At 41.7% G+C, this 27,875-nt stretch overlaps 1 protein-coding gene and 1 long non-coding RNA gene across 5 annotated transcripts in view; one reads left to right on the plus strand and one right to left on the minus strand.

The window, feature by feature from the left end:
- LOC138748361 (adenylyl cyclase-associated protein 2-like) overlaps positions 1-9,506 on the minus strand; it is a 224,855-nt gene extending 215,349 nt beyond the window's left edge. The window contains exons 1-2 of one of the 3 annotated variants that reach the window (XM_069908429.1): positions 9,344-9,506; positions 8,036-8,237 (exon numbers count right to left, since the gene is read on the minus strand). Coding sequence is in view for 1 of the 3 variants with exons in the window: in XM_069908412.1 (XP_069764513.1) it covers positions 7,591-7,643 (53 nt within the window). In the remaining 2 variants the exon portion in view is untranslated. Of the gene's footprint in view, positions 1-7,590; positions 7,668-8,035; positions 8,238-9,343 lie in introns of those variants that run through there. The other 2 variants (XM_069908420.1, XM_069908412.1) reach the window with 2 other exon arrangements.
- Positions 9,476-27,645, plus strand: LOC138748379 (uncharacterized). 2 transcript variants are annotated; one of them, XR_011347983.1, is made up of 4 exons: positions 9,476-9,551; positions 9,705-9,791; positions 9,879-9,983; positions 27,364-27,645. It is a non-coding gene; the product is annotated as an uncharacterized lncRNA (long non-coding RNA). The 2 variants fall into 2 exon arrangements; XR_011347982.1 differs by lacking the exon at positions 27,364-27,645 and adding an exon at positions 14,060-14,201.
- The last annotated feature ends 230 nt before the right edge of the window (positions 27,646-27,875 follow it).

The raw sequence follows: 27,875 nt of genomic DNA on the forward strand, positions 1-27,875 counted from the left end.
CACGCGGACCCGCTCCGCCACGCGGACCCGCTCCGCCACGCGGACCCGCTCCGCCACGCGGACCCGCTCCGCCACGCGGACCCGCTCCGCCACGCGGACCCGCTCCGCCACGCGGACCCGCTCCGCCACGCGGACCCGCTCCGCCACGCGGACCCGCTCCGCCACGCGGACCCGCTCCGCCACGCGGACCCGCTCCGCCACGCGGACCCGCTCCGCCACGCGGACCCGCTCCGCCACGCGGACCCGCTCCGCCACGCGGACCCGCTCCGCCACGCGGACCCGCTCCGCCACGCGGACCCGCTCCTTCTCCTCACCTATCACCATTACAGCCTCTGCCGCCTACTACGTGATCCCACCAGCAAACACATCTTCCCCTCTCCTCCACTTACTGGCTTCTGTAGGGAATGCTCCTTCCATGACTCCCTTGTCTACTCCTCCCTTCCCACTAATAGCCCCCTTGGCACCTACAGAAAGTGCTTAATTGTGCCCACACCTCTTCCCTCACCATCATTCAGATCCCCAAATGCTCTTTCCAAGCGAAGCAACATTTCATTCCAGTCTGCAGTGGTCATCGACAGCCTCCGGTTCTCCCATTGTAGTCTCCTCTACATCGGAGAGACTGGGCACAGACTGGGAGATTACTTCATTAAGCAACTCCACTCTGTGCTGCAACAGTGGGGATATACCAGTGGCAAGCTATTTTAATTTCCCACTCCATTCCCTTGCTTATACACCTGTCCATGGTTTCATGCACTGCCAGACTGAGGCCACCAGCAAATTGGAACAACACCTCATATTCTGTCTAGGCACCCTCCAACCTGATGGCATTAACATCAGTCTCCATTAGGGACCCCTCCCCCATATTTAAATCTCTTTAACTCAGTCTCTCTCTAGCTTTGTATTCACAGAGTATTCGCCTCCCCTAATCAATTCTCACCTTTCATCTCCTGCCCACCCATCCATGTCCAATTATTCCCTCAGCTGTTGGCCTGTGCTCCTCTTCCTCTCCTCCCTCAGCCTTGTTATTCAGGTGCTTGCCTGCTTTTTGTTCATACCTTGAAGAAGGGCTGAGGCCTGAAACATCAGGAATACACATTTCCCTCCTACGGATGCTGTGAGACTGGCCAAGCTCCTCCAGCATCTCTGTGCTTTCACATTTCAACCCCAAGCCTCTGGTGCATACATTTTTCTAGCATAATTAAAAACAGAAATTGCTCAAACCACTTGGAGGGTCAGACTGACTTTGTGGAAAGAGAAATAGAATGAACATTTCCTGGCAAAGATTGGTCTCTAAAGGGTTTCAGGTCTTAACTCTGAAATGCTAGGGTCTGCAACCCAAACTTTTAACTGTTTCCTTTCCCCACAGGTCTTCACGGCTTGCAGCTTCTGCAGCATTTTGACTTGTTTTTTAGGTGGCATCTTAGATGTATTGAACTGTTTAGGTCGCATTTCAAGATGCTGAAAAATCGGTTTTGTGTGCTATCTGGGAAAATCAACCCTTCCTTTAGCATATCAGGTAATGCAAAGAAAAAACATCAACATGGAGAGATGTTATGGAGTAAAGGTTAATTAAAATAGTACAAGGAGCATCATTTTACTTATGAGAGGTCCATTTAATAGTCTGATATAATAATAATGATTATACAATAATAGAAGAAATGGTCCTCGAATCTGATGAAACAAGTTTCCAAACTCGCATGCACTTCTGCGGAAGACAGAGTCTCCAGGGTAGAATTGTTAGGTGATTTTTCCAAGAAGATGGTAGGCATAGCCAAAGTCCAAGGGCAGGAGGAGTTCGTTTGTGTAATGGCCCAAATTACATTCTCAGCTCTCTGCAATCTCTCCTGTTTTGGGCAGCACCATTCCCATACCAAGAAATGATGCACCTGAACAGGATGCTCATTTGCAAAACTAATCACTTCTGAGCCCTATTCCTATGAAAAGGGTTTTATTTTAATATTGGGGATGAAACAAACACTTAGTAAAAATTTACTAAAGGAATAGGAAACAGTGAAAATCTGAGTTGCAGACCCCAATATTTCAGAGTTAAGTCCTGTAGTAAAAACACAGAAATGCTGGTGGAATTCAGCTGGGTCTCACAGCGTCCATAGGAGGTAAAGATATATAACTGATGTTTCGGGCCTGAGCCTTTCTCATACCTTGAAGAAGGGCTCAGGCACTATATAAACTCAATTATTATCCACTAATGAAAAAATTACAGGACGATTTAGAGCATTGGAAAGATTTACCACTAACACTAATAGGAAGGATAAACTGTATTAAAATGAACATTTTTCCAAGGATATTATACCTATTTCAGGCATTGCCAATACACCTGACAGAGAAATTCTTCAAGGAGTTAAAGAAAATAACAAGGAAATTTTTATGGAAAGGGAGGAAACCGAGGATAGCACTAGATAAATTAACAGAATGGTATAAACAAGGAGGCTTACAACTGCCAAACTTTAAAAATTATTATAGAGCCGCACAATTAAGATACCTATCAGATTTTTATCAAACAAGGGAAAAGCCAGATTGGACTAGATTAGAATTAGATAAAATAGGGGAAAAGATACCTGAACACATATTATATAAATGGGATGAAAAATTGGTACAATATAGAAGTTCTCCAGTATTACATCATCTACTCAATATTTGGAAGAAGATTCATGTAGAAAGAAATAAAACAAATTATCAATTACCAAAACTAATATTGACGCAAAACAAGTTACTCCCTTTTACAATAGATAACCTTTCCTTTAGAGAATGGGAGAAAAAAGGGATCAAAAGAATAGAAAATTGTTTTTCAGGAAATAGATTATTATCCTTTGAACAAATGAAAGATAAATACAATATAACTCAAGATACAGTGCTGGCATATTACCAATTGAGATCCTACTTGAAGGACAAATTAGGAAGTAGTCTGAGGTTACCAGAGGGAAGTAACTTTGAATATGTGATTACAGATACAATGATAATCAAAAGATTTATAACAAATATGTATATTAAACTGCAAGAAAAGGAGAATGAGGAAACAAATGGTAAAACTAAACAAAAATGGGAACAAGATTTAAATATAAAGATAAAAAAGGAAACATGGGAGAAGTTATGTTCTGGAACGATGAGAAATACAATAAATACGATGTTACGTATGATACAATATAACTGGATACACAGACTATACATTACGCCTCAAAAGTTAAATAAATGGGACCCAACAGTATCTGATAGATGTTTTCGATGTAAAAAAAGAAATGGGAACAACAATTCATGCAATCTGGACATGTGAGAAAGTAGAAAAATTTTGGGAAGATCTAAACTAAATATTAAATAAAATTACAGAAAACAATATACCAAAGAATCCAGAGATCTTCCTACTAAGTAACATAAAAAACAAAGAATTTGGAATTGATTTGGAGGATGCACAAAAAAGATTTGTTAAGATAGCTCTAGCCGTAGCAAAAAAATGTATTATGTCAACCTGGAAATCGGAAGATAATTTGAAAATACAACAATGGCATATAGAAATGAATAAATGTATTCCATTAGAAAAAATAACATAGTTTAAGAAATAATATTGAAATATTTGAACAAATATGGTAGCTCTACATGAAACACAATAGCGAAAACCTACTGGGGACATTCACTACCTAAATTAATGAAAGGAGAAGGAAATGAAAAGAATTGACTCAGTGGAATTTCTTGTTTATTTTTATTGAATGACAACATTGTTTGACTGGTATAATGTATCCTAGATTTTGTACTTTAAATGGACGGGAGGGGGGAGGTAGGGAGGGTGGGATGGGAGGAGGGAGGGGGGAGAAAATGGCACTGTATATATTTGGAAAGGAAAAAGTATGTATCATGATTAATGTGGTTTATGGTGTGAAAAATAAAAAATTTAAAAAAAGGGCTCAGGTCAAAAATGTTGGTTATATATCTTTACTTCCCATGAACAATGCGAGACCTGCATAGTACCCACCTTCCTTCCCTCCTCCGCCCCCCCCCCACCCCGCCTGCCCGCCCCCATCATTTCTGTCCATTCAAAGTTTTTGGTAATAAAATTGTAGCGTGTCGAATGACTCAGAGACTTGTAGATTTAAACCAAGGCTTTTATTACCAAAAGATTGGAGTGTTGTACATTGAAGTCGACCAGCCCAGACTGACCTGCATCTGGTTAGGTGCAGCCCTTTATGACCTGGCCAGTAGGAGTGGCTACAGCTCTCAGCCAATCATTATCACTATATGCAAATATATACAAATATATACAGAGGTGATAGGATCCCATACTATCACACCCCCATCATTTTTGTATTTTTATTTTAATATGTTAATACTTTTGGTCAAATGTTTGAAGGGTGTATTTTAGAATCCATTAACAGCTTTTTCAGATTGCAACCAAACAAGGAGGAAAACAGGTTTATTTAAAATTCAGAAATGTTTGATGTACATGAATTTTAGACATAAATGCAACACCGTAACAAGCCATTTCAGCCCACAAGTCCGTGCCACCCAATTTACACCCCATTAACCTACACCCCGGTACATTTTGAATGGTGGGATGAAACTGGAGCCCCCAGAGAAAACCCACGCAGACACTGGGAGAACGTTCAAACTCCTTACATTCAATGTGGTATTCGAACCTCAGTCCAGTCCTGATAGCTGGCACTGTAAAGGCATTGCGCTAACCACTATGCCAACCATGCCACCCACAATATTTCATAGCCTTTATTAGTCTTGAGGAATCAGTAGCAGTTTGCAACTGTAGTAAAATAAATGCCATTATTGATTTTAATGCATTCTCTGCTCTAAGATTAAATCAAACATAAATTATTATTAAACCAAACATAAATGGTTTTTGCTCCCTCAACTCTGACCACAAATATAATCATTTCCCAACAAGGCTGCCAACATTTTTTTTTTTTTTTTAAAAACTCTCCAAAATGCCGTGCACTTCCTTTCCCCCCCAACCCCAGGTTCCTCATTGCCCCCAAAATACAATGTTTATCAAGCAGAATCTATCACAATGACAAATGAACTGAAAGAAGAGATAATGACCACTGAGTGCACACAGGCCTTGATTAGGGTTGAGTTACCACCACCGCCCCCCCGCGCCCCCCCCCCCAAAAAATAAAAGCAGTTCAATCTTCATGAGGTTGAAAGGGACAAAAATCACACATTTACTCAGGAACCTGGAACTTGCTAAAATACTGATGGATGCATCACATAACCACAGATTATTTTTTAATGGTGAGATAATTGAAAATACCCAGATGCAAAAGGGACCTGGGAGTCCTTGTGAAAAGGATAGTGAAAAGTAAACTTGCAGGCTGAGTCAGTGGTGAAGAAGCCAAATGCAATGCTTACATTCATTTCAAGAGGAACAGAACACAAGAGCACGGATGTGATGTTGAGGCTTTAAAAGGCAGTGGTGAGACCTCACAGAGTATTGTGAGCAGTTTTGGCATCCTCATCTGAGAAAGGGTGTGCTGATGTTGGAGCAGGTTCACAAGGATAATTCCAGGAATGAAAGGGTTATCATATGTTAGACAGCTCTTGGCCTATGTTTGTTGAACTTTAGGAGAATGAGGTGGAATCTCATTGAAACATATCAAATGTTGAAAGGAGTGGACAGCGTAGATGTAGAAAGGTGATTTCTGATGGTGTAAGAATCTACAACAAGAGGGCACAACTTCAGGATTGAAGGGCATCTGCTTAGAACAGAGATGTAGATGAAATTCTTCAGCCACAGGGTGGTGAATCTGTGGAATTTGTTGCCACATTACGGAGGCTAAGTCATTGGGTGTATTTATGGCAGAGATTGATAGTTCAATTTTGATTAGCCGGGACATCAAAGGATATTTTGATGGGGGGGCGGAGATAGTGGAGATAAGGCCAGGTACTGGGGCTGAGTGGGAAAACAGATCAGCTCATGATTAAATGGCAGGGCAGACTCGATGGGCTGAATAGTCTATTTCTGCTCCTATGTCTTATGGGTGTAACACATATCAAGGCTTCCACATATGGTTGTTGGGCAAATGTAGGAAGGATGGTAGAATGTGGAGCAAGTTCAGGAGGAAATTGAAAGAATTAAAAATTGGGATTAATGTAGGGTTTGTATAAATGGATGGCTGATCTGCTGAGGTGAAGGGTCTGTTCCTGTAATGTGAAATTCTGAAACCTCAAACATTTCTACAGTTCGATTTGTAGATCTTAATGACACCTTTCTTCTGTGATCATTGAGATGAGAAGGCAAAAAATAAATAAATGTTGATGGGAGAACTATCCCCATCCCATAGTCATTCCCAACAAAGTCTCACCAGAGCCCTCTCAAAATCTCAAACTGCCTCAACACAAGACATAATTTTCAAAGGTTATCACTATTTGAGGAGAGGAGAATTTTCCTTCCTCATCTTATCTCTTTACTTTATCTCTAATTTTCATCTTGCAATTCCTAACCACCCGTCTTCTGGGACACCAAACATTTGCAGAATCTATTTATAACACATCCTGTGCTTGATAAATAGGCAGGAGTTTTTTTCCCCTGACCTCTATCTGCACCACATCTGAAAGAAATCTGACCATATTTCATTCTTTGCTTGCTCAATATGCGAGAGCTTTGCTTGACAGTACAGGGAACCATGAACCTATGACTGCTCTTTTTAGGTAATTGTTTGCTGATGTCCAAAATGTAGATAATACATTGTTAACAGATCAATGAAAAATGCAAGCATCATGATCCAAATCAGTATTGATCATTGGCAAGTGCAAGCTGGCTGTTGATTTTGCCAATTGCCAGATGTTCTGTGCATCTACAATGTAGAATATTAGCTAACGACAAAATACAGTATGCATCTTAAGAAATCAAGGGTTAATAATTAAGTATCTATGGTGTAGGAAGGGCCCACACTGCCATAATGGAGAACTCCAGAGTATGTGAAAGACAACTACTGCTCTGGAGTAATTATTTAATTCAGTAAAATAGTGCCCACAATTCCAGTGGAGCAAGTGAATGGTCTACTGAATGCACCTGCCAGTGAGTTACCCATCAGTGACCCACGAAAGCCAAGGTAAAGACTTGAAGACACACGCATCATCTTACAGTAAACTTCCATATTTTAAGCGAAAGCAGCATTCATAAAAAGGCAACATATTCAAAGCATCTAAAATTTACTTCCTGCCATGCAATCACACTTCAAGATCCCATTCATGTGCCTGGTCTTTGAAGAAGCTACCCAACTGCTCATATTCGTCCGCTCATTGTCTTGCATATTCTTCTCATTTCAAGGATGTGGCCTGGATGCTTTTGGAAATTTCCAACAGTGCTTGCATAAAAGCACTGTTTAAGGTTTTTTTTAAAATCAGTCATTCTCAAACCAACCCCCCTCCCAGGACACTGCTCAAGGTTTACTCGCCTCCTTCCTGTGAAGCAGTCAAATTTTGGCTTCTTCCATACTTCTAACGACTACACTAAAAAATACCCAAAAATATTTATGTTACACAATATCTTTGTTAGGCTTTTAATTAAATGTGCTGTGGCCCCCATTGAGAATGGCTGTTTGAAAGGGATCTTCAAAGACAGCAACTTACTCAATTTTTACTTTATCCTCTGTTCTACATTTTCTTTCATTCTTGTCCGCCATAACCTCAAATAAACTCACAACATTTTATTCAATGATGCTTCCAGATGCTGTTGAAAATCACAGATAGGTGAATTTGTGAATTAAGTCAGTCATTTTGAATATGCATCATATACAGAGAATGGAACTGATCAAGCAAACTATGTAGGATGCCTGAAAGATCAAACTATGTAGGATGCCCTGAAAGATCATCATACTGCAAATCTATCAAATATTATTGGAAAGGTTGACACACCTTAATCTTAACAACTGTGGGATCAAGATGATAAGTTTATTGTCAAATACAAGCACAATGTATACGTGTACCAAAATTCTTACTGGCTGATAGCCTTAAATTTACTCCAACATTCAGTTTGGTTATGACAGATCAGATCCTGCACCACAACTCCACCTACCTGCATCATTCTCTTAATTCCAGTTATTAGCAGAACCCACCAGTCCAGAATTTATTCAGCAGTTCAGCATCAACAGGCTTTTAGGGTAAGAAATTTTGATGAAGAAATGCCACCCCCTTTCAGACTGAAATGGCTGACTCATAACCCTGGCACTTATCCAGTCAGAGGAATCATCTTCTCAAGATCCAGCCACACAAGGAATCTATGAGAATAGGATGCATTTTACTGTACTCTTGTGACTATAAATGCAGTCTTTTCAATTTTTTTCCCTCATGAGACAATCGTCTCACTTCAGAAATCAGACAGGTCAATTTACACTGCACTTTCTCTGAAGCCAGCTGGAGCCACCTTTCCTTTATCAACCACAGTACTCCTACGCAAATTTTAAAAAATCAAAGTTTTTTTTTAAAATTATAGCCAAATAATGATTTTTTTTTTAAAAAAGTGTTTAATTTCCTTCTAAAGTAGATTTTAAATCCTTCAGGGCACAATTGGGCAAATATGCATTTTTCATTTTGCAGCAATAGAGACTTTCTATCCAAAATATGTTTAAGACTTGAATAGTAAAGTCACATAAATTTTCAAAACTTGTCATGATCTCACTGTTCCTTGAAGCAGATGACATGTACAATATCAGGTTGCCCCATTAAAGCCAAATAGTCTGGGGGAAGGAAGAAAATCACGAAATGGCCCACTTAAGTTTCCCCCAAGGGAATTTGGTTCTGAAATGTAAACGGTGATAAGGAAATAGTGATCCCCAAAATTCTTAAAGAGCTTTGGAACAGAAACCACGAGTCCACACTGACAACCGAATTGTGTTCGTGTTCCCGTCTATTCCCACGTTCGGGGAGGAGAAGAGAATCACAATGTTTGCATAAAATGCCTTTTCTTTCCCTCCAGCAGAAACTTTGCCACCCCACCCCACCACACATCAGCAAGGCCTTCAGCCCCAGATAAGCAACCTGCAGACAAGCAGTGGCCGCTGTACCGAACATGGAATACAGTGCAATTTAAAGGGAAGTGGGTCGCGTTTGACAGCTCCATCATACAAGTGCCCTCTCATTTTCAACCCGTTATAGATATCATGGCCATTCACCACCGGTGACTCGGCGTCGTCTAGTTTTGGGAAGGAAACAAACAGGACCCGAACAAATGCAAAAAAAAAACAAAAAAGGGATGGAGAGGAAAAGCCACGGCACTGCATCTGCGCGCACACGCTCCTGCATAATCATTATACACTTCCTATCAAAGTTCACTGCCCTTTAAACAAACAAGCACACGGGCGAAAACACAGAGCCGGGGCATTACCTGCAATGTGGTCCTCCTGCCCAAGCTCTCCCTCTCCCTCCGCAGCCGCAGCCCCGCTCGCGCTCCGGGCTCTGTGATTGAGAACGCGTGACGAAACAATCCTCGGAGAACGCGCGCGCGCGCGCCCTCCCTCCCGCACCGTTCCAAATAAAGGCCCGCCGTTCCCCGGCTGCGGCGGGAGCCAAGAGCGCGCATTCGCCAAATAAGGGTGGGTGGAGACGAGCACGAGCAAAGCTGGGGGAAAGAGGTGCCAGGCTTCTGTTGCTTGGTTGCATGCTAGCCCCTCCTATGCTCGGTTCAAGCAGAGAGTAAAAATAATTCACGTTCATAGACCCTTTCTCTTTTTGTTCTCTCATTGCAGCTGCAAATGGAAATCACCTTCTCCAGCCACACGATGAAAAAGGCGTGGTAATGGATCTTAAGGGTCCATGTTAATCACGAAATTGAGGTCAGAGAGCTCTAAACTCCTTGTGAGTCATGTTTCTGCACCATGACTGCAATTTTGGCTCCTGATGTAATGTTACTTTACTCGCAGAACCCAGAGGTTGAAAACTCCAGTGCAGTACTGAAATATTATCATTTTCTTTCTGCACTCATCCCATTTACCAACATTTGATCTGCAGCTGCTTCGATTATTCAGGTACTTGTCCAGATAGTTCTTAACAGTTGTCAGAGTCACTGCCTCCACCGTCTTCAAGATTACCTTATTGTCGTGATATTACAGAAAATTGCCTCCTGACTGCTGTAAAGCAGACAAAGAGTCACCGTTAATGTTGCCTGATGCCTCTTACAGTACGAGAGAAAGAAGCAAAAGGGAGTCCCTTCAGAATCACTGAGTGTTCATGGATTCGCCTCCAGCTTCCCCGCGGCCTCTGCAGTTGCGCAGACTCCTGTTCCATCCATTGGCAATCCGAACTCCAGATCCAAATCTCCAACACGATGAGGAAGCCTTGAGCGCCCAAGGCCCTTTAGGGGCCCTCCTTGCCCTCAGCATCCTCTCCAATACCTGGTACCCATGAGGCAATCTCCAGCAGGCCGCAGCCCGTGCAAGTCCCCCGACTGCAAGTTGCCCATACCCTGTGGAGGTCCCTCAGCCACTAATCCTCTGCCATGGTCGTCGTCCTGTAGTGTCCTTCAGCCACTGGGTCCCTCATTGATCCACTCTGCTGTGGTTACCGTCCTGTCGGGTCATCTGCTCTGCTTCTGCTTCTTCTCACCAGTGGGTGTTCTCGGTTTTGGTACCCTCCGCTGGTCCTCTGTCCCCAGATTCGGCATCCCCTTGTGGCTTCTGCTGAGCACCGGCATCGCCATCTTTGGCACAGACACGTGGTTGCAGGATTTTAATTTAAAAACATTGACAGCTTCTCCAACAGGCCATTCAATGCCTGTATGGAACTGTCTGTATTAAGCCTGGGCAGTGCTGTGTCTCCACCACACCGCTCTCCCCAGTCCGCATCAGCAGCAGTCCAGTCGTTACACCAGCTCTCGTACCTTCCTTGTTGAGCAGTGTGTTTCTCCTTAGCCCTCATCTTAAATCTACAGCCTGTGGGTTTAAGACACCTCTACCATAGGAGGGAGTTTCTTTCTATCTTTTTAGAACCTCAGGATACCCTCTGAGAAAACAAATGAGAATCAAAATCTATTTTCATGAGCATGTCACAAAATGTGTTATTTTGTGGCCGCATTACATGTGCAAAATGACTATAAATTACATTTTTTTTTAAATAATTACATTAGTCCAAAAACAAGAGTAAATGAGGTAGTGTCTGTGATTCATTGTCCATTCAGAAATCTGATGGCAGAGGGAAGAAGGAACTGTTTTGGTACCATTGGGTGTTCGTCTTTGGGCTCCTGTACCTCCATCCTGACGGTAGCAGTGAGAAAAGGGCATGGCCTGGGTGGTGAGGATCCTTGAGGAAATAAGATAATTTCTTGAGACACCGCCTCTTGTAGATTCCGTTAATGGAGTGAAGACTAATGTCCATGATGGCACTGGCCAAGTTTACAATCTTCTGCAGCCTTTTCCTGTCCTGTGTATTGGCATCTCCATACCAGACAGTGATACAACTGTCAGAATGCTCTCTGTGGTATACCTGTAGAAATCTGCAAGTCTTTGGAGACATAACAAATCTCCTCAAATTTCTCATGAAATATACCCACTGATGAGCTTTCTTCATGATTGCAACAACATGGAAGCCCCAGGATAGATTTTTAAAATGTTTAAATGTTAAGTTAATTCATTTTAATTTTAATTTTAAATTTATATTATAAATGTAGACACACAGCACAGTAACAGGCCCTTTTGGCCCACCACAAGTCTGTGCTGCCAATTTACACCCGATTGACCTACACCCCCAGTAGACTTTGAAAGGCGGGAGGAAACCAGAGCCCCCAGGAAAAACCCACGCAGACAAGGAGAGAACGTACAAACTTCTTACTGACAGCACGGGATTCGAAGCCCAGTCCTGATCGCTGATGCTGTAACAGTGTTGCGCTACTGCTATGCTAACCATGCCACCCCATGTTCAGAGCCGTTGACACCCAGGAATTTGAAGATCCTAACCCTTGGTTCACCCCTGGTTCGTGTTCTCCTGATTTCCCTCTCCTGAAGTCCACAATTACCTCCTTAGTGTGTGCCCTTCCCTTATAAAATCCCCCAATATGCATCGCCTCGCACATATCAAGATTAAATTGAATTTGCCCTTCTCCTGCCCAATTTACTAGCTAATCAATATGATTACCATCAACAATGGCTGATAGTAAATAGGATCAATGTTGTCCAAGAGTCACTCCTGTTTGGAAATCAATTTTCAAGTCCAAATTCTTCACTGAAAATCAGATTACTGGATAAAGTAATGCCTATCTTTTCTTTTCATTTTTAATCATTTGTTTTAATACCCAAGAAGATAGGAAAAGGAATGAAAAGGGAGCACAAACAGCAATGATAATAAACCCATTTTGCAATAATCCCAGAAATGATTAAAAAATAAATTTGAGACATTGTAAAAGGATTTCAATATCTCCATCAGTTGGATTATACTAATATGGCAAGACCAATATACCAATCCATCTCCCATCTTACAAGCTGCCTAAATAGGTTGAGATCTGATTGACGCTTCAAGGGATTGAGGAAGGACTCAGGCCCAAAATATTGGTAATATATCTTTACCTCCTATGGATGGTGCAGGGCCTACTGAGTTCCTCTAGCATTTCTGTGTTTTTACTACAGTCACAGCATCTGCAGACTTTCGTGCTTCACTTTGATCTGATTGATTCAGTTACCATTGGAATTGGTTTTTTATTGATAGTTTTTGCCTAAGTATTTACAAACAAACTATCTGTCTAAAATATTGATACAATTGTGCAAGAGTTAACTCAAAGAATGCAAATAAAACAGTTGATTAAATTGATCCAGTTTACAGCAGATAGACATTCAAAGGAGATCCAAACATGACTCTAAATCAGCCATTCTCAATGGGGCGCCTATGGCTTCCCTCCCCCAAACTCCAGGGGCCACAGAAGTAAAAGCCTTGTTTTCTTTTCACCTCATGCAACCTAAATATTTTTATGTTTCTTATGTAGTCTGAAAGACTAAATTACAGAAGATACCAAAACTTGACTGTTTCACAGGGAAGGGGGCCTGTAAACTTTGAGCAAAGTTCGAAGGAGGCCATAGCCAAAGAAAGGTGAAGAATGGCTCTTCTGAATGAATGTAAATTTGTTTCTCCACTAAACTGAAATTCCAGATGAGACTAGGTGTGAGAACTGATAAAGGGAATGATAATTAGTGACTAAAACAAACACCAAAATTATGAGGTGTTTAACTAGTGGTGAGACTGTGTTGATTCCATAGAGCCTGACAACACACAGTACATTGTGTGAAAACTATTTTCATTTTCACAATGAACTATATTGTTTTAAATGCAAATATTTTCCAAGCCAAATTGTTCATGAAATATAACTGCTTATCCCCTGCCAGCTGTTACATTTCAGTTCCTTGGAGCCTTCATCACACCCCGACTGGAAATCTGCACATAGTTTTGGGCACTGCGCCTCGAAATTGGGGAGAAGTTGGGAGAATGGGGTTAAATAGAAATCAGCCACGATTCAAATGGTGGAGTAGACCCGATGGGCTGAATGGCCCAATTCTTCTCCTAGGTCTTATGGCCTTATGATCTGAAAGGATACATTGGTGTCAGGTGAGATGCAGTTCAGGTACCAAAATAAAACATATTTAAAGGTTGTATACGGTTGTCAGCAAAATCATAGATAGAAATGAGGAAACAGACAGGAGGGAGACAACAACTACCTTGCAGTCAAATGTTAGTAAAATCAAGAGCTGATTGTGGACTTCAGGAGAGGGAAATCAGAAGAGCACGAAATAGTCCTCATCAAGGGGTCAGGAGTGGAAAGGATTAGGAACTTCAAGTTCCTGAGTATCAACATCTCTAAAGATTTATCCTGGGGCCTCCATGTCAATGCAATCACAAAAGGCTCGCCAGCAGCTATACTTCCTGAGATATTTGAAGAGATTTGGTATGTCACCAAAGACTCTTGCAAATTTCTACAGGTTCTGGATACCATGAAGTCCATTCTGACTGGTTGCATCACTGTCTCATATGGAGGTGCCGATGTACAGGACAGGAAAAGGCTACAGAGAGTTGTGAACTTGGCCACATGAGGTGGTATCTTAAAAAAGATGTCTCTATCCTCAAGGACCATCACCATCCAGGCCATGCTCTCTTCACGCTGCTACTATTGGGAAGGAAGTACAAGACCCTGAAGATGAACACCCAGCAGCACAAGGTCAGCTTCTTTACCTCTGCCATCAGATTTTAGAATGAACAATGAACCACAACCACAGAATTTATAGCAATATTTTTGCACCTGTAATGCTGCCACAAAGTATTTTGTGGCACGTTCATGACAATAAATTTTGAAACTGATAAATTAGATTGATATTTTCTTTCCTTCTTTTATATTGCCTTCTACTGTCATCGTAGAGCAACAAGTGTACTTTTTATTTTGATGTTGAAGCAAGAAAATTGCATCTGAAGAGGCAAAGTGTATCACTGCAATATCTCTGATTGCACCATAACATGATCTTTATCCTTAATAGTGCACAATGGAAAAGTCCTTAATATCAATAATGTGGACAGATATTTTTTAGAGATGATTACAACCTCTGCAGGAGATCAAAGCCAGGGATCCTCTGTGGTAATATATCACAGTTTTATTTTTGGTGAGTTGGTTTTCAGGTCTTCATTGGAGTTTTGAATGTATCGCAGGAGAGTGAGTGGAAGGTTCCAGAGGAATTTTAGAAAGTGACCTGGGACATCGCAAGGTCCTGGAGCTTGTGGAGATGTTTCGTTTCTGTAATTCACTAGATTTCAGAGGTCTGTGGCACCTGGTATGAAGATGAAGGAAAAATGTTTTCTGGCTGGGTAGGGACATCCAATGATGTAATGGGATTGAGGTGGACTTCAGCAAGGCAGCCATGGCTGTATCTGGTCCATTCTCTGGCACAGTGAGCACTGAGTAATTGAATACATTTGATTTAGAATTCTTTCTGACTGTAACCATCATACCTTGGGACTCCATAGCTTGCTCTATCCTTTCTTGCACACCAACCTGCCCAAAGCATTTGGCAGATTTGACTTCCTACCATTCTCTCTTCCATCATCCAGCTTCATCATGTTAGCCATCAGATGTAGCTTGAAAGTCTGTGACCTTCAACCGTGTAGCCCAGTATGACAATAACACCATCTATAAATTTGCTGAAGATACCACAGTAGTGGGTTGTATAAAGGAAGGGGATGAGTCAGTATATGGGATGGAAATTGAAAACTTGACTGAATGGCGCACCAACAACAACCTTGGACTCAATGTCACCAAAGCTAAGGAGCTGATCACTGACTTCAGGAAAGTTAGAGGTAAACAATCCAGTGATCATTGGGGAATCAAAGGTGGAGAGGGTGAGCAAATTTAGGTTCTTGGGAGTCACTATCTTGGAGGATCTTTCTTGGACCCAAACACCAATGGCATAGTGAAGAAAGCATGTCAGTGCCTCTACTTCCTCAGGAGTTTGCAGAAGTTTGGTATAACACCAGAAACCCTGGCAAATTTCTACAGAGGTTTGGTGGAAAGTGTGCTGACCAGCTGAATCATGGTCTGGTATGGGGATACCAATACCCCTAAGCGTAAAGCCCTGAAAAAGGTAGTGGACACAGCCCAGGACATCACAGGCAAAACCCTCCCCACTATTGAGTACATCTATAGGGAACGCTGCCATCAGAAAGCAGCAGCGATCACCAAGGATCTACACACTCTGTTCTCGCTGCTGCCATCAGGAAAGAGGCATAGGTGCCACAAGACTCGCACCACCAGGTTCAGGAACAGTTGCTACCCCTAGAGCATCAGACTCCTCAATGACCAACTCAATCAGAGACTTATTTAAGGACTCTTACTTCTGTATTGCACAGTCAGTTTGTTTACATTTGTTATCTGTTTACAGTTCTTTGTTTACATGTTTACACTGCAAGTTTTTTTGCAATACCAATTGGTGGTAATTCTGCTGCACCCAAGTGAACAATTTCATCTTTTCTTTTCATGCGAAAAGCCAGAAGTTCATCTTATAAAGCATTACTAAATTGGGTGCCTATTACAAACATCACTGTGGAAATGTAACAGGTGACCAATGAAAACATTCTACTTTATCACTGGCAAGGATCTGGTTCAAGTCCTCTATGTCCCAGAATTGTCATTGATGACTAATGAATAGAGAGGGATAGCACAGCACATTTCAAAGAAACTACAACAGAAAAAATGCATTTTAAAAAACAACAAGCTGAGACCATTCTGATATTAACCACCACATCTCAGCCATGTAATGACAGCCAATCACCTTTCTAATGAACATTAAATGACTACAACATAGAACAATAGAGCACAGTACAGGCCATTCAGCCCTCAATGTTGAGCCAACCCATATATCCCTTCTTAAGAAAAAGTACTAAACCAGTGGTTCTCAGGCTTTTTCTTTCCACTCTCATACCACTTTAAGTATTCCCTATGCCATAATTTCTTTGCGATTGGTAAGAGATTTCTTAAGGTGGTATGTGAGTGAAAAGAAAAAGTTTTAATCATACCTAATTGACTCATTATGTTCACGGTTTCATAACTCCAAAGGTAATGGGCCAATGACAATTTTCCTCGAGCAAAATATTTCAGTAACAATTGGGTCTGGAGCAGTGGTTCTCAATGTTCCCTTCTCACTCACATATCCTTAATAATCACAGAGCACCAATGGCATATTGGTGATTACTTAAAGTGGTATGTATGTGGAAAGAAAAAGGTTGAGAACAACTGTATTAAACGCTCCCTACCCCATAACCCTCTATTTTTCTTTCATCCATGTGTAAGTCTAAGAGTCTCTTAAATGCCCCCAATATTTCAACTTCCATCTCCATCCCGGCAAAGATTCCAGGCACCCACAACTTTCTGTGTAAAAAACTTAGCCCTGATGTCTCCCCTAAACTTTCTTTCCTTCAAGTTGTACATATGTCCTCTGGTGTTTGTTAATCCTGTCCTAGGACACAGGCAATGGCTGTCCAGCCTATCTATGCCTCTCATAATCTTGTAGACCTCTATCAAGTCTCCTCTGATCATTCTACACTCCAAAGAGAAGAGTCCCATCTCTGCTGACCTTGCCTCATAAGGCTTGCTTCCCAATCCAGACAACATCCTGGTAAATCTCCTCTGCACCCTCTCCATAGCTTCCACATTCCTTCCTATAATGTGGTGACCCCAGAACTGAACACAAAACTCTGAAGTGTGGTCTAACCAAAGATTTGTAGTTGTAACATGACCTCTACGCCTGAATTAAATCCCCTATCAATGAATCCTAGCATCCCATAGGCCTTCTTAACTATCCTATCAACCTGTGCAGCGACCTTGAGGGATGTATGGATTTGGACCCAAAGATCCCTCTGTTCATCCACACTCTTAAGTAACCAACTATTAACCATGTATTCCGCCTTTTGGTTAGTCCTTTCAAAATGCATCACCTCACACTTATCTAGATTGAAATCTATCTGCTGCTTTTCTGCCCAACTCTGCATGTTATCTATATCATCTTGTATTCTTCGACAACCTTCAGATCCATCCATGTGGTTCTATGACATTTTAGAAACATTTGGACAGGTACATGGATGGGAGGGATATGGAGGGTTATGGTTTGGTTGCAGGTCAGTGGCGCAAGGCGGCAAGTTTAGTGGGGCGGCATGGTTAGCATGGCGGTTAGTGCAACGCTATTACAGTGTCAGTGACCTGAGTTTGAATCTGGCGCTGTTTGTAATGAGTTTGTACATTCTCACCATGTTTCGTGGATTTTTTCTGGCTGCATCCTTCAAAATGTTCAGGGTTGTAGGTTAATTGGGTATAATTGGATGGCATGGGCTCATGAGCCAGAAGGGCTGTATGTCTAAATGTAAATTTAAAATAGTAGTTTGGCATAGACTAGATGGGCCAAAGAGCCTATTTCTATGCTATAATGTTCTATGGCATCCTTTGTGGACCTTGACGGTGGTGGATTGGCAGATGTTTTCAGACTGTTGGATATTATTCCTATCAATACATTGACACACTTTTAATTGCCTTTTTTTAATCACATACTGTCACAAAGTAAATCTGTCCGATTAAAGGAAGTGCAGGAAACAGAGCCCCGGAGGGTTTAAGTGAAGAGTTGGAATTAAAATCCAAGGAGTTTAAAGAGAGTGTGATGAGGAAATTGCCAGACGACTGAGATTTCCATACAACAGAATATTAGATTATTCTGAGCAAAGTCAGAATGCCTACCAGGGCACACATGGCTCCTGGAGTTCAAGGATATCTTGTGATTTTGCAGAAGAAAGATGCAGGGTAATGTATCCCTTAATGTAATACAATCCGCTGGAGGAACTGATGAAGGGTTCCAGCCTACAGCATTGATCATTCCTTATGTCCTGAGTTCTGCTGAGTTTCTCCAGCAAGTTGTTTTTCACTTCAGATTCCAGAAACTGCAGTCTCCAGATCCCTAAACATCCCTCATGAAGCCTGAAGAAATATGTACTTGATTACAGTTGTGATAAATTCATTCTGGACTTCCTCTGGCCACTTTGGTGGGCTTTAAAATCCCCCAAGGTTTCAAGAAACTTCTATGAACGATTAAATTGGTGACTCTTACAGCAGGAAGAAGCCAGTTTTGTGTAATATTCCATGTCCTGTCCTATTACATGACATCTGGAATCTTGAAATTTACTCCAGGGCTTGTCATCCAATTTGGAAAGACTGCAATATGCTGGAATTGATGAAGGGTTTGGAACCAAGAAGTCAACAATTTTTTTTTTCTCTCACTAGCTGAGTTCCTCCAGCAGATTGTTTTTGTCAACGATTGATCGAAGGAAATAGTACTGAATTATGTTACATAATTACAGACAACAAATCACATGACATTGTCTTTCTATTTATTGGAGCTCATAGGATAAGTTCTATTTTTATGCAGATTTAGACATAATAACCTCTACCTTTTGTCAAAGCTTTGCTAAATCTTTCTTGTGCCACTGGAGTTTCTAAACTATCTGTGACCACAGCTCTAAAGTCAATGCTGTGAAAGATGCATGTATAAATGCCATAATTTCTCCGGCACTTTTGGAGTTTTGGAGCATCTGGACACTCCTTGTTCACTTCTGTTATTTCTTCCTTTGTTTAAAGGCAGAAAGGTGATTTGGCCTTTCCCAGGAAATGTTATTTTGGGCATTACCATCGATTTGCATTAATTTATTTTCCCCTGAAATGCCGCAGCATTCTGTGCTTGTAAGCGGCAAAGGTATCTCACGTTGCTTCAGTGTTTCAAACGTGTGCACCAGAAATAGGTAAAAATAACCACCCATTCCAGTTTCCACCACCACCTGGCCATAGCACTATTCAGCTAATGACATGGGCATTTCCTCAGCAATGTGCTCAAGTGTGATTCTTGCAGGAAAACACAGGATAAATCTTTCTCTAAAGATCTGAAAAATATTAGAAGGTGATCAAAGTAAGAGCCGTTGCAGCAACAGGCAAGACAATGCCATGCAGCTTGATTGGAACCCCTGCCCTGAAATCACTCATTAACACAGGGGCACTTCAAGGCTGTATGCTTAGTCCCCTGATGTATTCTTTCTAGATCCATGACTGTGTAGCCAACTCAAATAAAATCTATAAATTTGCTTACATCACCACCAGTGTTGACCATATAACAGGTACAAATGCCACCAAAGAGACTTGCAAATTTCTGCAGGTGCACCGTGGAGGACATTCTGACTAGTTGCAACAGGCTGGAGATGCCAATGTACAGGACAGGAAAAGGCTACAGAGAGTTGTGAAATTGACCAGGACTATCATGGGCATCACTTCATTAAGGACATTTTACAAGAGGCAGTGTCTCAAGAAAGCAGCCTTTTTCCTCACCATTACAAGTCTCCTTGTTACCTCCTCTGGAAAGTGGAATACAAACTGATACAAAGGTTGCTCACTGCTCCTATCAAATGTGTTGCTGTGCTAGGTACAGTCAGCACACCATTTCCTAGTCAATGGTGCATCTCTGTCTGTCCCTGAGACAACAAAAGACATGGTGCATTAAGAAGAAAGAAAATGCAACCCAGGGCCTCTTATTCCAACATTTTTTGGTGTGCAAGGTTTAACATGCATTGTGTCCATGAAGAAAAATGTCTCCTGAATATCTGACCCTGTCATCACTGGAGTGCACAGACTTGGGGTTTGTGTATCTGGACTTGGGACCAAACCCACAAATATGGTTAACTGAGGTCAGAAGTGAGCTATGCTTCTCGAGTGCACAGTGGAAGTTAATGTAATGGACAAATGGCATCATCAGCTTGCATTTATATATCACCTTTCAGGTGTAAATCCACTACAAAGGCATGTAATGAGAATGCACTGCAATGTCCAGTCACATAAAAACAGACAGCCAAAATTTAGTCAAGGAGTAATTTCAGATTGAAGATGACTTTCTTCCACTGTAGTTCTTTGCATGAAATCTAATGAAATGGGGAGGGGGAATGTTAGGGGCATTGCATGCCAACTACCATAGGCTCTTGACTGACTGAGGGCCTGGTCCAATATCAAGAAGTGCTGTCAATTAGTAAAGAGTGTTAAGTGTTAAGTATTACACACATGAAACAAAAAATGCTGTAAACACAGCAGGTCAAGCAGCAGAACAGTTAACACAAATGAAGAACATTCGCTCTTACTGAGTTGGATATCCCACCAGTTATCCTTCTCTCTCCATTCATTCCAGAGCAATAGAGCAGCAACTCATCCTTACAGGGGGTGGCCAACCTTTTAATTTAGACATACAGCAAGGTAACAGGGCATTTCGGCCCACAAGTACATACCGGGGGTGTAGGTTAATTGGGCAGCATAAACTCATGGGCCGAAATGGCTTGTACCATGCTGAATATCTAAATTAAAAATTAAAAGGTTAGCCACCCCTGGAGCCTTAGAATGTCCAGATGATCCAGTTTTGAGGTAAAGCTGAAGCCAACTAGTACTAATTGAGTCCATGCCTCTGTGAGATGCATCAAGAAAGTTTAAATTATTTCCCCCCACAATATAAATGTCACCAAGCTGAAACCCCTTGCATGTTACTTAACTTTTGACACAGTCTATCAGTCTCCTTATCTCTCATTTCCTCCTCCTCCTCCTCTCTTCCTCGCACTCCCTATTACACCTCCACTTCTCCATCCCCTGCCCTGCTGGTTTCCCTCAAATTCACAGCCTTTTCCCACCTCCTGAAATACACCAGAAAATAGGAGCAGGGGTAGACTCTCCATATCTGGAAATGACTGCAGTAATTTCCATTTATTTTCCACTGGTATGGATAGAAGTCCACGAAGAGCATTCTAATGCATACTTTGGTCAACCGAAGCTTCATAACCAGCAAGACCCTATCAGAGAATTTATCCACACAAATCAATCCACATTATAACTGCAGACAAGAAATATTATCTGCCAAAATCTCTAGGAATGTCCAACACATGATAACTCTTGAACAACATACAGCAAATTCTAAAAAAGGTTGTTCGATCCACAGCAAAATTGTTATAGTTTCCACCCATACTTACAGAATAGCCACATATAGAAATCACACTTATGAAGGTTGTTTCCTTCACTCTGCATTCATTTTCACAGTAAATGTGGAGACCAATGCCCACACAAAGTGTGAATGAATCATTCATCTGCTCATTGTATAATGCTTGCGTCTTAAAATAAGTTCATTGAAAACTTGCGAAAAAAACAGGACAAATACAAATATCTTTGTCCGCATCAATGACAGGGATCTCCCAGTGGCCAACCATTTCAATTCCGTGCCCCACTCTTGCACCAACTGTCCATGGCCCCATTCACAGCTAAAGCAGGGCCACCGTAAATTGGCGGAGCAACACCTAATATTCCATCTGCGCACTCTCCAAACGGACGGCATTAACCGACTTTCTGCTAGACCACTCCCCACGCTCCCCCTCATCCCTATCCCTCTGTCTCCTTTCCTCCAATTCTTCAAACCCTTCCCTCTCCATTCCCCCAGCCATCCCTCCTCCCCCTGTTTGCTGCTGTGCCCTTCCTCCCTTATCCACCTATTACCTCCAGCCTGTGGGACTGTGCTCCTCCCCCTGATTTCCCCCCCCCCCTCAATTTTATTCAACATTTTGCTCATACCTTGATGAAGTACACTGCTGAGTTTATCCCACATTGTTTTTACAAATACCTACTGCATATCATGTCTTTCATGAACTCTGGATGTCCCCAATACTTTACAGCTAAAAAAATATTTTTGAAATGAAAATAGAAATGCTGGAGTGTCTCAGTGGGTCAGGCAGCATCTATCAAGATGGAAACAAAGTTAATATTTCAGGATGATGATCCTTCTTCAGAATGCAATAACAAGGATGTTGAATGAAAGTAATGTATTTGATTTAACCTGCAAGGTCTTAGACAAGTCTGATGAATCAGGTTGGTCAAAATGTTAAAACCCAAGGGAACCAGCTCCAGTTAACAAAAGAATGTCATATATATGTCCAATTTTATGGAGTCTGTGAGGCTGCAGGAGAGCTAGAGCTGAATCCATAGCCACTCCATGACTTTGAAGGGCTATCTTTTGTGTCCCCTTCTCTGACTGTATGAGGCAGCCAGCAATTTCTGCTGATGGCGAATCTGTCTACCTTCTGCTAGACTAAAGCAAATTTTGTCCAATATTTATTAAAAGACAATAAAGGAATTTTGAAATATGGTGTATTAAGGCAAAGATTGATAGATATCTTAATACTCAGGGTATCAAAGGTTGTGGAGAGAAGGCAGGGGAGTGCAGCTGAGTGGGAAGATGTTGGAATAGGGGAGCGGACTCGATAGGCCAAATGGCCCACTTCTGGCCATATATATCTTATGGTCTTATGGAAATAATTGACAACGTTTAATGATCAATAGACTGTTGACAGCAGGATTACCCACAGCTCATTAACAAATCATTTCATTTTCACCAAATTTAGCACATGGCACCTTTCAGATTTGCCCATTGAAGGGCCTCTAGTATTCTGCTGTGTTCCAGATCATTCGCATTGTGACAGAGATCATATGGGAAGTGTGCTGGAGCAAGGATCGAACAATCTGGTGCAGGAGGGGTGGGCAGGGGCCAAAGAGAGGATCTCAAGGGGAGGGGAAGCAGGATGCTCAAGGTGAGTGTGGCACAGGCGTTTGACCCAATTTAATTTCTTTGATCGATGGCCCCTGGGTTTGGTTGGGCAGATGATTTAAATGTTTTGATGGACTACTGAGGATATGAGCAGAGAATGGGAGAGGTTGCAGGACATTGAATATCCAGGCCCAGGTTGGATGGAATCTTTTAGCAAACAATGAAATATATCTCAATCCACCCGATTAAAACCTGTTCTCACAAAGCATTAACCCATGGTAGAATTATGTGCAAGAGCTGTCAAAAGTGTGATACATCATTTGATGTCATTGCTCATGCCAGTAACAAATATGGCCGACAGACTCCAGCTCTGACCTCACAATGGCCCACTAAAACCAACGCTTGGGCACCCTTCATGTAGACGGATGATTTTGGCTTAAATATATCAGTGGTGCAATTCAGAAATTGGAAGATAACACAAAAATTGTGATTGTTCCTGAAGAAGTAAATTTTGGACTGTGGGAAAATATCACTGGACTGGTCAGCTACATTGAAAAAATGTTAAAAAGGAATTCAGTTCTGAGAAGCATCTAGTAAGGAATTTTGAAGGGGTAATGAGGAAAGAGAATTCCCTGCAAGTGGAAGTGTGCTGAAGAATTGTTAGTGGGGCTGATTGGGAAAATGGATCAGCTTAGGGTTGGGTAGAGGGGCTGAGTTGATGGGCTGAATAGCTTATTTCTGCTCTTATGTCTTATAATTTTGTGACCTTGTGTTTTACTTAGAACAATAAACTGACTGAGGTTTATTGGACATTCACAGATTTTTGGGAATTCTAAATCAGATGAAATGCCAAGAGGTCAGTAATTTAACATGATGGGGAAGGATGAGGGGTAAGGCACTGAAGAGACCATTCTCTCACTCTGAAGGAAATGAGATTGAAATTTAGTGTCTCAAAGGTGATTGGAGCAAAGTGCTCAGGCAGAGGAGGGCAGGTTTGGTGGATGGATTTTGTAGATTCACACAGGATCTTTGATCCACTACTTCATCATGAAGGAGGTACAAAATCAGCTGGGAAATGGCTTCTTCCCACAGACAATGAGATTGATCAATGGCATTCTGAAACCTTGAGACTCTTATAATATGAAATTAGAAAATTATTCCACAATATTTATATATATATTTACATCAGTTCTGTGGCATGTATGTGATTATAATGTGCTCTGTCTTGTGTGTATAAATATGTACTGTAGTCTGGACAAAAGCTGTTTCGTTTGGTTGTAGATCAGGTGATAATAAACTTGAACTTGAATGTGAGGTATTCATAATTTTGGGTGTGAACGGTGCGGGAGGGGTTGGAGGAGAAATCAGTGACTGTCAAGTCATTTATTGCCAAGCATTTGATCAATGTTTTCTAGAGGTTTGGCGATCATTGGAGGAGTGAAGGCTGATGGACATGGAGCAGGAGTTGGGGGTCACTTCCATGCTTTCAGTGATGGAGCCAGGGTTGATATTCATGGAGGACGAGTCAGTAATCATGGTGGAAGTAATGTGTTTTTGAGATGGTGTAGGATTTGGTGAATGGGGCATGTTGTTGATTGCAGGACATTTGGCAGGCATGAAACTGGAAAGCCCAGTGTGATGGCCGGGGAGGGGCGGCAAAGGATGGTAGGGAGGATAGTGTGGGAGGGGGTTGGTTGGCTGTTATGAGTTAGCTTCAAAGATTGTGCATTCAGATCCATTTGATTATTGTACAGGTGCTTACGATGGGACCAGGTTCTGACAAACCTATCGTAAGTTGAAAAAATCATGAGTCAGACCATCGAAAGGAGGAAGAGCACTTGTATTTGCAATATTTGTTTTGGTATTTTTGCCGTGGCACACCTATAACAAACACATGGACCACCAGTGGATCATGGACCAAAGGCTTAGACATACTGGTGTAACATACTTGCCACATGTAACTTTTGGCCTGCACCCGTTTGAAGACAAATGCACATTGCAACAATATTTAGAAAGCAGCTTTCAGAATATCTCTCCCTTTGCAAAGCAGCTTTCTGGACATACGGCAGAGAAAATATAAATTTCTCCCTCAGTTATTTCTTTTAGTAACATATTTGAAAATAACTGAAATTTTTAAATTTAATAATTTTAAAACTCCAGTAGTTGAGAGAGTGATAATGATACAGCAGAAGTCAGGAATCTGGACTACCCGAGAAACTGGACTTTTTGAAAACTCTCAAAATTTAGTGGGCTTTTCTGTGTATGCGCAAGGGTCACAGGTGCACAGTGGCAACTATACATAGCAGACATATGTACAAATCCATAATAATAGATCCTAAAGTAGATAAACCTGTGGTGTGAAGAGAAGGAAGAACACATTGAAACTGAGTGACGAACTTAAAACAATTAAGAAACTAGAACATGGTGTGAGCAATACTGTTCTAATGGAAACACACAACATCAGAAAGTCTACAATATACAAAATAAAAAAGGCTACTCAAAAAAGTCTTTGGAAACAGTTATTAAATTTGTGGAACAGAACCATAGCTACAGCCTTCAAGGCATCATGCACATGCACATGGAACAGAATAATCTTATCACAAATAAATTACAAAGTCGTAAGCAAAGTGATACATGAAAGTATTGAAAGAAATCAAAAGAAGCATCAAGCCGCGCAGCAGATGCAGGAGAAGCTGCAATTTTCCCATCCACCAGCCATGCAGCAGATGCAGGATAAGCTACAAGTGTCCCATCCACCAGCCATGCAGCTGATGCAGGAGAAGTTGCAAGTGTCCCATCCACCAGCAGTGTAGCATATACAGGAGAAACTGAAAGTGTCCCATCCACCAGCCATGCAGCTGATGCAGGAGAAGTTGCAAGTGTCCCATCCACCAGCCATGCAGCAGATGCAGGAGAGGCTGCAAATGTCCCATCCACCAGCCGATCAGCTGATGCAGGAGAAGTTGCAAGTGTCCCATCCACCAGCCGTGTAGCATATACAGGAGAAACTGAAAGTGTCCCATCCACCAGCCATGCAGCAGATGCAGGAGAATCTGCAAGTATCCCATCCACCAGCCATGCAGCTGATGCAGGAGGAGTTGCAAGTGTCCCATCCACCAGCCGTGTAGCATATACAGGAGAAACTGAAAGTGTCCCATCCACCAGCCATGCAGCAGATGCAGGAGAAGCTGCAAGTGTCCCATCCACCAGCCGTGTAGCATATACAGGAGAAACTGAAAGTGTCCCATCCACCAGCCGTGCAGCAGATGCAGGAGAAGCTGCAAATGTCCCATCCACCAGTTGTGCAGCTGATGCAGGAGAGGCTGCAGGAGTCCTGTCCACCAGCCATGCAGCTGATGCAGGAGAAATCCACGTCCTTATGCTGCTGTTGCGGATGAATCTTCATCAGGTGCAGTTGCAACTTGGGTGGCCACAGAGAGGGATCTCCGAGAACCTTATGACACAGGACACGTTGACCTCTTAATTCTCCATGATCATAGGAGGATGTGAATCCGAACTTCATCTATTGGTCATCATACCTTTGTTTGGCCATTTTTGAAGGAACTGTAAAAAAAATTATTGAATACAAAATGAAGGAAAAAGAAATTTGAGATATAACCCTTTTTAGACTTTTAAAAATAGATTTGTTTTTGAGATTAAAAAAAAAATTAAAAGCCTATTATCTCAAGAAACACTGATACTACATGAAAATATAAGTTTTATGTTTGAAACACAGTGTTGCCAAAGAGTAATGGTGCTATTTCGTGGTACATCCGTTTCAAGTTAATGTCTCTTTTAAAAAAAATTTTCATGGTTTGTCTGTGTTTTAACTATAAATATATAGATCAATGTTTATTGACATAAGAATAAAAGCCTGATAACTGTACCTGTTATTATTTGACTCAAAATCTAGTCTATTTCCAAAAGTCTAAAAAAGTTATATTTTTTTAAATGAGTAATTTCCAGAGGAAATTAATATCCAAATCATGATAAGCTCATCAAATAACATAAGAAAACACTAATTTTATTGCAATTTACAAAGGGGGTTTATCTTCTGAATAATTACCATACATAACATGATCTGTTAGTTTATGTTTAATTTATTTCTATCGTGTTGGGATGATTCCTTGAACGTTAAAGGTTATTCATTTGCTCACAACAGCCAAGTAAACGTAACATATGCTACAGTCACGCAATTCCATCCAGGGTAAATCTTCAATGAAAATTTTTTGCAAAAATAATTTATATCCAGTTTTAGAGGTGAAATCTATCATGTGCCTTTTTACCTTATAAACAGGAGCCTCTTGTGTCTTGACTGAAGTGAAGAACAACAAGCTATTAGAAGACAGGAAACACACACTTCTTGTGTGGAGGACTGATGGGAACCATGACTGAGTGCAGAGTACTAAGCCACTTGTTTTAAGAGAAGGCCAGATGACCTCACTGACCTCAGTGGTAGATTGCTCGCCACGCCACCCAAGATCACCTGGGAGGGCTGAGACAAACCTCAGAGGGTTGGGAAGTCTCGGTGACCCACATGGAAACCTGTTGTGGCCATGACCCACCGGCTGATAACCACTAGTTCACAGCATCAAGCTGCTCAGTAAATAGAACAGCACAGTGGCGCAGTTGGACATGGCTGGAGGGGTGCAGAGTGGGCAGTTAGTAACATCAGCCTGTGGTGCAATGCATCCCAGATCGGCCCTGCAAAATGAAGCTAACTAACAGGCTGAGTTAAGCACAGATGAGTCAGCTGGCCTTTGCTGAAGGAAGAACTCCTCCACTTTAGCATTTCAGATGGATCTTCAG

Source organism: Narcine bancroftii, chromosome 1 (genome assembly GCF_036971445.1).
Source record: "Narcine bancroftii isolate sNarBan1 chromosome 1, sNarBan1.hap1, whole genome shotgun sequence".
NCBI classification, from domain to species: Eukaryota; Metazoa; Chordata; class Chondrichthyes; order Torpediniformes; family Narcinidae; genus Narcine; species Narcine bancroftii.